General features: G+C 28.8%; 1 protein-coding gene across 1 annotated transcript; it reads left to right on the plus strand.

Moving 5' to 3' along the window:
- Positions 1 to 4,718: 4,718 nt before the first annotated feature.
- LOC124935804 (zinc finger CCCH domain-containing protein 34-like) lies at positions 4,719 to 10,685 on the plus strand. Its single transcript, XM_047476231.1, has 7 exons — positions 4,719 to 5,094; positions 5,185 to 5,330; positions 5,537 to 5,605; positions 5,750 to 5,869; positions 5,960 to 6,295; positions 6,689 to 7,006; positions 9,716 to 10,685. Exons 1-7 carry the CDS (start codon positions 5,001 to 5,003, stop codon positions 10,076 to 10,078), a joined length of 1,446 nt encoding a protein of 481 aa, XP_047332187.1. The 5' UTR covers positions 4,719 to 5,000; the 3' UTR covers positions 10,079 to 10,685.
- The last annotated feature ends 509 nt before the right edge of the window (positions 10,686 to 11,194 follow it).

Consider the following 11,194-nt stretch of genomic DNA (forward strand, 5'->3'; position numbering starts at 1 on the left):
TCGGGATTATTTAAAAAATAATTATTTGTGGTTATTTTGAAGAGATGTAAATTTTTTTTTTTGGTAAAAATATTTAAATGTATTAATATATAATGATAACATAACAATAATTTAAAATATAAGTTATTTTAATATTTTAGTTAATAAATTAAATGATTGATTAAAGAAAAAAAAAGAGTGAAATGATGTTTTTGGAATTGAGATATTTAAATAACACAAATCGAAATCAGACATAAGTATGATTCAATTTTTTAAAAAAAACATTTTAAATTGAATTAACGATTTATGTAACTAGTTTCCTAAATTTAAAAAAAAACATAAATTCATTATTATAGAAAATGTCACCAAATAATATAAGAAGTTGCCTTGAAAATAATTTATTGCTATAAATTACAATTCTCATTTTCAATTCTAGGAAAAATAGCACATCTACATTGGTAATTACCAAACAAATAAGCAATAAACAATGACCACATAAGGGAGACAATAATCAATTTATTACATAAGATTCCAAATTTTGAAACTTTCACTTTCATGGAGAATTGGAAACCCCTTAACAACTTGCCAAAGACAATAATTTAAATGTCTTCCACTTTATTATGAAATGCTAACTAAATGTATTGAAATACTCAATAATCTAAAAAGAAAGATATATAAATTGCTTATTAATTCTAAATAAATAAACAAAAAATATCATAGCAATGATTTCTGAGCAAAGATTGGTTTGTTCCTAATTTAATAATTTTTTGATATGGCTTTTGTGATGAAGAAATTTATATGAATAACATTGTCTTTGGGACATAGGTACATGTAAACATATGTTTGGTCGTCGCATTGGCGCACCACAGTTCAGTTAGGTTCATGGCACAAATGAATAGTGCAAGCTAAACCAACTTAATCTTATATTATAATATCTATAAATCAAGTGTTTTTCAAGTATGGAGGAAGTGATGTTGGCGCATGAAACAACAAATAACAATCTCGCTTAAATTAAGTATTTCAATAAATGTTTCGCGATACAAATAAATGTAAAAATAATATTGCTATCAATCATCTTGATACAATTGAAAATATATAGTGCCAAAACACATAAAATTTGTATGGTGTTTCAATGTATGTTCAAACCCACATCAAAAATGAATTTAATCAAATAAGTAAAATAATTATTTTAAATATTGTGTATTGGTTGAATACAAATGGCAAGACTTTTAATAGTTAAAAAATATGGAAACTTAGGCCAAAAATTGTGGAGATGTGTCTTTTTAAATTGGGCAATATTTGAGGTCTAAATCCTAACATGTTATATAACATGTTATATAAAGCTTGATGTTTAATTCCTAAAAATTTGAGATAAACAAACTTATTGTAAGGTAGGTAAGCAATTAAACACGGACTTAATTTTAATACTTAATCTCAATTATTTAATGTCAATTATTTAAGAGAAATGATTGGGGAGGGAATTTGAGAGAGATAATTGGGAACCATTTTCTGTCCTACCCACCTTTCAAACAATTTTTCCCAAACTACCCACCTTTTTATTCACATTCCCAAACTACCCACCTTTCTCTCTCTAAATCATTAATCAACCCATTAATTAACTCACTCTCTATCTTAACCCACTAATTAACTTCTCCTCTCTCTAAACTCATTAATTAACTCATCTCTCTTTTTCAACTATTAATTAATATCCTCACTTTTAAACTATTAATTAATTCAATTAAAATATATTATATAAATATTAAAATAAAATAACACATATATTTTATTTTTATTTAAATCTATAAATATAATATATATAGTTCAAATTAAATACACTAAATTAAATAATTTAAATAGCTATTATAAATTAAAATAAAATAGAATACCCACATATGTTTCGTTTATGTATTCTATTCTATTTTAATTTATAATATCTATTTAAATTATTTAATTTAGTGTATTTAATTTAAACTATATATATTATATTTATAAATTTAAATAAAAATAAAACATATGTGTTATTTTATTTTAATATTTATATAATATATTTCAATTGAATTAATTAATAATTTAAAAGTGAGGATATTAATTAATAGTTGAAAGAGAGATGAGTTAATTAATGAGTTTAGAGAGAGGGGAAGTTAATTAGTGAGTTAAGATAGAGAGTGAGTTAATTAATGGGTTGATTAATGATTTAGAGAGAGAAAGGTGGGTAGTTTGGGAATGTGAATGAAAAGGTGGGTAGTTTGGGAAAAATTGTTTGAAAGGTGGGTAGGACAGGAAATGGTTCGATAATTGGGGAGGGAATGATGTGGCGCAATTTGATTAGCCAAAAAAATAATAAAATTTCCCTCTCTTCTCTTTCCTCATTTTTCTAACGAATGAGTGATACAGTGACACATCATTCCCTCTCTCATTTCCTCCCTTAAATTCCCTCCCCCTATCACTCCTCATTATTTAATATCAATTATTTAATACTAAATATGAAATTCTAAATTTGGAGTAAAATTAAAATATTAAGTCCACCCAAGGAATTTGGGATTTTTTTTAAAGTAAAACTCTTGTTGGAAAATATTTATTATTTCAACAGGAATTCTTTTGACCAACAATTTAAGATAAGAATCTTTCACATTTTCATTTAATATTTTTAATTTGGTGGAAAATAAATAAAGTAAAAAAATTATTAATATGTATATATAATTTTTTATTTTATTTTTGAATAGAGAATATTAACTATCCCCATTAATTTAAGATGCTATAAATAAAAACTGAATCTTTGACTGCTTATAAAAAAATATTTCTTAGATATTATTTAAATTATAAAAATATTAGTAAGAAAAAAAATCTCAAAATAAAATGGGGGTGGAATTATGAGATCAATAATCTCTATGGTCAGTCTTAATCTCTAATTAATGTCGTATATGGCTTGAACTTCCAAAAATACTTGCCATAGGAAACATCTTCCATATATAAATAAATAATTTATGAAAATGTTGATTCAATATGTCATGTAATGATCACGTTTTATTTATATTTTCTAGTTTTTCTAGGGTATTGACAAAACTGGATTGTTTAATATTTGATTTTTTTTTTATTATGTTTTGTTTTAGTATTAGATAATAATAGTATATATTTAATAGTTTGCTTGAAAACATTCATATTTTGAGGTTGATGAATTAGTTAACAGATTTTTGAGCTGGATCTATGTTTGAGTTTGAATAAAAGAAAATTATAAATTTGTTTCTAAATATATATATATATTTTAAGTATTTTATTATAATATTAATCTAGATAAATTAATATTTTAAAATATATCTTAATTATATATCTTAATAAATATAATAAGTTTTTTTTAATTAAAACATAACTTCACTATAACTTGAAGTGTTCTTTTTCAAACAAAATATTTATGCTCAAATTAAACTTTAACTTGTATCAAACATGAGAAAATAAAACTTAAACAAAATAGATAGATATTTGTTTTGATATATATATTTTTTCATTGAGTTATAAACAGTTATTTGACAAATTATAATAATTAAAAAATAATATGAATAATAATTCAGAAAAAATATTAAATAAAGTTAAAAGTCACACTTAAAATAGATAACTAAGGATTTGGAAATAAATAATTTTTATATTAAACTAAACAAAGCAAAAATACAAATTAAAATATAATATTATTCATGATCTAATTTTTTTAATGAAATTAGGGCCGGTTTGGATTCAATTTTTTAAAATAATCTGGAGAGAAAAAAAGTAATGATGATTATAATTTTGAAAAAAATAATAATATTATTATTTTTTTTTTTATGTAAAAACACTTAAAAAATATTAATATTTAGTAATAATTTAAAATATATAATAATTTAATATTTTTTATTAATAAATTAATTGATTTAATGAATAAAATGAGTTAAAATAATTTTTAATTAATTTAAAGTAACACTAATTTTAAAAATAAATATCTAATACAAATATTCATTTTCTAAGAATCTTGTACTGTTCATTCGCAATTCACACGTCTATCTATGAAATATATATTAAATAAATAAATATATATACTTAGTTTGAGAAGAAAAATAAAATAATATGTTATGTTTTTTTAATTATTTATTATTTATTTTTTGATAAGAAAGAGGGAAATTGGGAGAAAAAAAAGAAAAGAAAGGATGATGTCATATTAATTAATAATTTATTTTTATTTTTAATTTTTTTTAACCAATTAAATTATTTATTTATTTATTTAATATATGGTCATCAGTCAATTTTTTTTAAAATTTAATATATGGTTATCCAGTCAAATAGTTCATTTAATTACCATTCATATTACCATAAAAAGCATGATATAATCAATACCTGTTTTCTCTCAACCTAATATTTTAATATAAATTTTTGCAAAATTCAAAAAAAAAAAAAAAAAAAGTATTAAAGTGTGAAAAGGACGGTTTTGTCACATTGATTATATGTCTGTAATATAGGTTACGTCACAAACCAAGAAGGGATACAATAGTCATTTCCAAAATGAAATGAAGTTTTATTTTTTTTCCTTATAAGAAGTTTGACTCCATTCAAATAGAATTTACCAATCAAAATTGATTCTGACGAGAATCCAAACAAGCCGTTATTATTATATAGGTAACATTTCTTCCTCTTTGGCGCGTAGCACCATAGTAAAACTTCCCAACCACGATTAAAAAAAAAAAAAAAAGTCCTTTGAAAACAAGAATAAGAGAGAGAAAGAAAAGGGCACGCAGAAAATACACTTTTCTTTTAGAGAGAGAAACGAAAACCCAGACCAGACTGATACAGAAGAAGAGTGAAAAGACGAAGAAGAAGGAAGAAAGAAGAAGAAGAAGTCATACTTACTTCTGCGTCGAAGACCATTCTCTCTCTCTCTATCATCATCGTCTTCATTTGATCCAAAACCCTATATCATTCATTCCATCTTTGGTTCATATCCGTCATCGTTATATGCATTCGTATATAGATACATAGTTCAGTATATATAAACCCATTCAATGAAACTGTACGGTCGGACAACGGGAATGGAAGGCGAACAATCCGATCCGGCGATGGAATGGAGTTCGCCGACTAGCGACACAGGGCTCGAAGGTAAAAACTAGCTTCGACTTATAATTCCATTTGTTGCATCCGATGGATAATGTATAACCTGTTTTGATCATTGATTGTGAAAAAATGTAGAGTCTTTTTGGCAATTAGGACTGACCGGTGGTGGAGAAGCATATCCTGAACGACCTGATGATCCAGATTGTATCTATTACTTGAGAACTGGATTCTGTGGATATGGAGAAAGGTGTCGGTTCAATCATCCACGAGACAGGGGTTTGGTAATATGCTTCCAAACTTTTCTTTAGGGTTTTCTTTATTATTATTATTATTATTAAATTGGGAATTGGGGGTTTCACTGTTTAGTAAATTGGGTTGATTCTTGTTAAACCTAAATTTACATTTGATGACGATTTTGTTTTGTCAGATGTAAATTTAATAATCTTGAAAGAATTTTTTTTTGCTTTTTTTGGTTTTTATTCAATAGGTGATGGGAGCCATGAGAGCTGCTGGAGGTGGTGAGTATCCAGAGAGAGTGGGCCAACCTGTTTGTCAGGTATTCTCTTTTGACTTTCTATCTTTCTTCTTGTTCTTGTTCTTGTTCATGGGATTTGAATAATTTGTCGGTGGATACAATTATGTGAAAGATTGTATGGGTTTTGGCTCATAATGGTGGACTGTAATACTTCTATAACTGCAGTATTATATGAGAACTGGAATGTGCAAATATGGAACATCCTGCAAATATCACCATCCAAGACAAGGAAGTGGAACTGTTGGTCCCGTTGCCTTAAACATTTCAGGATACCCTATTCGTCCGGTACTAGTTAGATTTTATTTATTTCTATTTTAATCCAGAATTTCTGTTTTTGTTGTTATCTCCTTTTATTGAAACTTTTTTTTGTCTCAGGGAGAAAAAGAGTGTTCATACTATGTGAAAACAGGGCAATGTAAATTTGGTGTAACCTGTAAATTTGATCATCCTCAACCATCTGGCATTCAAATGCCACAGCCACCACCACCAACAGCTGCTGGTCCATTGCCTTTGCAGACACAAACTATTTATCCAACAATGCAGGCTCCTCCTCCTCCCCATCATCCATCTTCTCAACAGTATGGAGTAGTTTCAGGAAATTGGCCAGTGGCTAGGCCAACTTTGATTCCAGGTTCATATATCCAAGGGGGTTACAGTTCTGTGCTATTTCCTTCAGGGATGGTTTCATTTCCCAGTTTCAATCCCTATCAGGTAGGCTGAGAATCCATTTCTTTAGCTCTTTTCTTCAAAGATAATTCTATGTTTTATTCTAAAGCCTGTGTCTTGTGTTTGGTAACACAGATTAATTGTTTAAATTCAGTTCAAGTTGAACTAAAAAACTTGGCTTAACACCTTTAACTCTAAAAATTAATCATGTGAGAAGATTGCATATAGTTTTGTTCAAACATTCTTTTTTTTATTTGACCATTGTTTGCATGCTTGGAAACTAAATGTGTTTCGGATTGCCTTACAAAAAGAGTTAAAGGACTTTTCCCACATTATTCACACAATTTCAATCATTGATTTCTTAGACTTAACTCATTCAACACTTCAAATTCAGTAGTTTTATGAAACGAACCCTGAGTCTTATAACACATGGAACAGGCACCTGTGAGTCCAGTAGCCTCTGGAAGCAATCAATCCTCTATTGGAGCAGCTCCTCTATATGGTGTAACTCAATTATCTCATTCGACGCCTGCTTATACTGGGCCATATTTATCATTGCCTTCTATTGTGGGTCCCTCAAGCAGTAGCCAGAAGGAACAGCAGTTTCCAGAGAGACCTGGCCAACAGGAATGCCAATATTACATGAAGACAGGAGATTGTAAATTTGGATCATCGTGTAGATACCATCATCCACCAGAATGGAGCATAATGAAAACAAATGTTGTCCTTAGCTCTACGGGACTTCCTCTTCGACCGGTAAGCACATCAAATTGGTGTTAGTTGCTTGCTTACGGGTTCAATTGTTACTTGGACTTATCAATTGATGTTATTATTCCCTGTACTTTCTTGTAATCATAGATACTGTGCTTATGTTTGTGCCGTTTTCGCCTTTTGCTTGCTACATTACCTTTGCCATTATTTAAAAAACACAACTCTTTTCCTTTTGTCTTACTCATTTTCTGAAGTAAATGCTGTCACCATTGTATAGTTTCTTGTGCCGTTTCAGTTATTTTAGTAATGTCATATATTTTGTTAAACCTATCAAAATATTCACTACTAGAGAAAATTGCCAACATAACAGAAAACATTAGGCTGTTTTGTTATCAATTTTTGTTATCGCGGATCATGATCTGAAAAATCTACTTTTGTTTATGTTTTTGATTAATCATTATGATCTAAAAATAACACTTTAACCGTGAAAATAATATCTACCAAAGCAAGCAAAAAAATAACACTTTAATTTGGTTCATGTCTAAACCAGATGAAGTAACAAAATGATGATTTAAAAATTAATCTGATAATGATCAAGATTTATTTTAACCAAACAAAAATATGAGTTTCCAAATTGGCTCATCACTCACCAGAATTCTTGGTAGCTTATATAGACAAACATCATGAGGAGGTTGTCTGGCAATAGGTCATCATAGGTTAAATTGTTATTCTATCAATAACATTAGCATATCTACAGAGATACTTTCCTAGTTAGAGTCTTAGTCCAGATGGAGATGCTTTATGACCATGATGCTAGTGAATGAGATGATTGATTAGTTTCCTGACAAAAGAATATAGCTATTGAGTTTGCTGGATGGATAGTATAAAATATGTGCAATTTTCTTAAGTTACTAGCATATAGCTTTACAAGTTTCTTCATGATAGTTATTATTTCGTCAACGTCTTCAAGGACTATGTTTATGCCTAAGAAAACCTAAGATTATGTCTATAGCATGAAATGTATGCTTATGTTTCTATATTCTTAATCAAAGCCTATTTTTTTCATCCTAGATTGGCTATACCTTTTGGAGCTTGAGGAAGTAAGAGTTGGTTTGGTGTTAGGAATGCAACATGTAGTTTCTTATATAGATATTAGTAACCTGGTTGCTTCATTTAGATGAATGAGCAAAAATAATTTAATAACTCAAGTCTTGGAGAAGGATCTTGTATATCATAGAAGCATTCTTTATTTTGAGTTGGTTTGAGTTTCTTGTTTAGTTATTTAGCCTTTTTAGGAAGCAACACATGCTAGTTTTGGATGTTTATACATGCGAGAGTTTTATGCAGATCAGAAATAGATGCAGTGCTGGGTGCAGTTTCCAAATAGACCTAACTTCTCATTTTACCTAGAATTATTTCATGAGAGATAGGTCCCTTTGAATAACTGGATTTCTTATTTTTTGTTGATTCTAAGGAACTTAAACATTAGCATTTGGTCCCTAACACCCATCTCATATGGAATCTTTGAAATCATAGAGCTGAAATAGAGTGGTGTTGATTATATAGAGTTCATAGTCTTTTCCATTTTTTTGTCTAGTCTATGACTTTTTTCCTTGGAGGAAGCTAGTACAGACCCCACCGCCATGACCTCCCACTTTATCAAGGTGATTTTTAGTGGAATCAAACTTGAGAGCTCATTCTTTCTTGAATGTTATTTGAACTTTTGATGCAATATACTCAATTCATTGATACTAAGAAGTTTGATTCAAATGGACAGAAAAGGAAAATAGTGTCTTATTTGGCTATCAAGAATAATAGTGAAAATGAGTTGATAGGCTGAAATCTTTATAATTGTTTCACTAGTCTAATTTGTTTCCTTTTTATTCTCTACAAGGTTTTATTTTCAGTGTCTTCAAAAATCTTCCAATTTGTTTTTACTCTCTAAGAAGTTCAAGTTTTTGTTTTATTTCCTGCAAAGCTTTATGCAGTTCTATTTCAATAAGACAGTGATTTTGTATTCATATTAAGTAACTTTTTTTGTCATAGAAGTTTGTCAACTTGTTCATTTTTCTCTTCATTTAGTTTTAGTGAAAATTAATCTTGAATCAGTACAATTATCAAATATACAGTGCAACAATATTACTAAAATACTATAGGTGTGTAGATAATGAAGGATAATATAAAATATATTTTTAATAAATGCTTCTACAGAGATAGAATTATTAAGTCTAACATGCACCGATGTAACCTAGAGGTAAATCAAACCCATACATGACAGATGGGTGTGGATTTAGCCGATACAAAAGATCCTATTTGGAAACACTAGTATTCTGTCACAATCACGTTCATAATGAAAAATCACTCCAAAAAATATTTAAGTAATTTCTTTTCGTTTGGTATGAGAAATGTGATTTAGGCAAATTTTTTGGTTCTTATTAAGTTGAATAAAACCTATACTGCAAATATTAAGCTTCCATTTCTCCAGTTTTAGTTAAAATTTTTCAAGACTCGAGATAATTTGCTAATCTCTGTCACCTTTCATGAAGGAATCATATCATATATAACCAAACATGATACAATATGTGCAATTCCTTTTCGAATCCAATATATATGCATTATAGTTCTGTTTTGTTTTGTTGCTTTCATTCTGTTCAGTTAAGGAAGAATTTATGTTTGATTTTGGCTTACCAGAACTGTCTGTACTGTTGTGCTCTTTTTTTCCTCTGATTTTGTGTTTCTGGTCATTGTTATCAGGGTGCACAACTTTGCAATCACTATGCTCAAAATGGGGTATGCAAATTCGGACAATCATGCAAATTCGATCACTCAACCGAAACACTGAGTTACAATACATCTGCATCTTCTCTTGCCGATATGCCTGTTGCACCTTATCCTGTTGGATCATCAGTTGCCACTCTAGCACCATCATCGTCATCATCATCAGAATTGAAGGCAGAAATTGTTTCTGGTTCAAACGAGGCTTTATCAACCCGAATCTCTTCTTCTAAGGGAAATTCAAGTGTTTCTATTGGTTCAATCTCCTCTGCACAAATTTCTAGTTCTGCTCCTTCAAAATCAAGCGAAACCGATGAACCTATTAAATCTGTCTCTTCTTGATCTTCATCAAGATTCACGAATGATGCCTATAATTTTAATTTTTTTTTATCACTTGGGCAAATCTTCTTCTATCTAATTCATGGTCCCCGACGGTTCAGATTAGGAAACCATAGCTTCAACCATCATATCCTTCCTTGTTCATATAATCTTATATATGTCAAACATCATCTTTTCTTCTTGAATAAGCCTTCTTAGATAAAAACATCAAAGTTCATCCATCTGAATAACCCACAAAGGAGAAAAGAAAGAAAGAAAAACTTCATTCTGTGGGTAAACTTTACCTCCTTCGGCTAGGAGCTTGTTGTGTTAAATTCTATACTACTGTACTTTTTTTTCGGATCAGATGGACAGATCTTCGCCAATTACGATTGTGGCGACACAATCTCTATACCACCCTTGTTTTTTTGCAGGGCTTGTATTATAAAGAGCAGCAGAGCTTGGGAAAGGAAGATGATATAATGATATTGAACACTCTCTGCTCTCAGAACTGAATTGGTTGATAAATTTGATTTGGGAGCAAATATTCACAAACATTGAACTCTGTAATGCTGCCCTTTATACAATTATATATATTTATGAAGAACAATTTATGGAAACACAAATTGGTCATTATCCAAGTTACTGCTTATGCATTTATTATTGCTGGATTTTTTCTGTGAAGTTATAATCTCACTAATGCATGTGCCTGATATATCCAAGAAATGTTGGGATATAAGTTAGTGAAGTCTTTTTGAGTAATTAAATTAATGTATCTACTACACTGATTGAGTTGGTTTTTGTTGAATGATTGGTTCAGTTTGTTTGGATGTAGGACAAATTTGACAATTAGAAACTCTTTCTTTAGGGAACCTTGTAAGAGTGACCTAATACCTAAGGGGTAGGTATAAACTTTTTTTTTTTTTTTATCTAATTATGCTTGAAAAAATTTAATAATTGAGTTACTAACTCATTTAAGTTCTTAAATAATGAGTGTTGAAATTGAATAAATCAAACCAATCAAATAAAGTTTATTAAGTATATGAGCACAAATCCATTATATCATTTTTATTCAAATTAAAAATAATTTATTTATTTCACAATTTTTTAAATAAATATTTAAATATATTTTATTATATT

The sequence above is a fragment of the Impatiens glandulifera genome, chromosome 4, assembly GCF_907164915.1.
Source record: "Impatiens glandulifera chromosome 4, dImpGla2.1, whole genome shotgun sequence".
NCBI classification, from domain to species: domain Eukaryota; kingdom Viridiplantae; phylum Streptophyta; class Magnoliopsida; order Ericales; family Balsaminaceae; genus Impatiens; species Impatiens glandulifera.

What these genes read in the sequence shown, in the direction of transcription:
- LOC124935804 (XM_047476231.1), top strand. Translation starts at nt 5,001, where the DNA reads ATGAAACTGTACGGTCGGACAACGGGAATGGAAGGCGAACAATCCGAT. An exon ending in CCAGTTTCAATCCCTATCAG is followed by an intron (nt 6,296 to 6,688) that starts GTAGGCTGAGAA and finishes CACATGGAACAG; the next exon opens with GCACCTGTGAGTCCAGTAGC. An exon ending in CGGGACTTCCTCTTCGACCG is followed by an intron (nt 7,007 to 9,715) that starts GTAAGCACATCA and finishes CATTGTTATCAG; the next exon opens with GGTGCACAACTTTGCAATCA.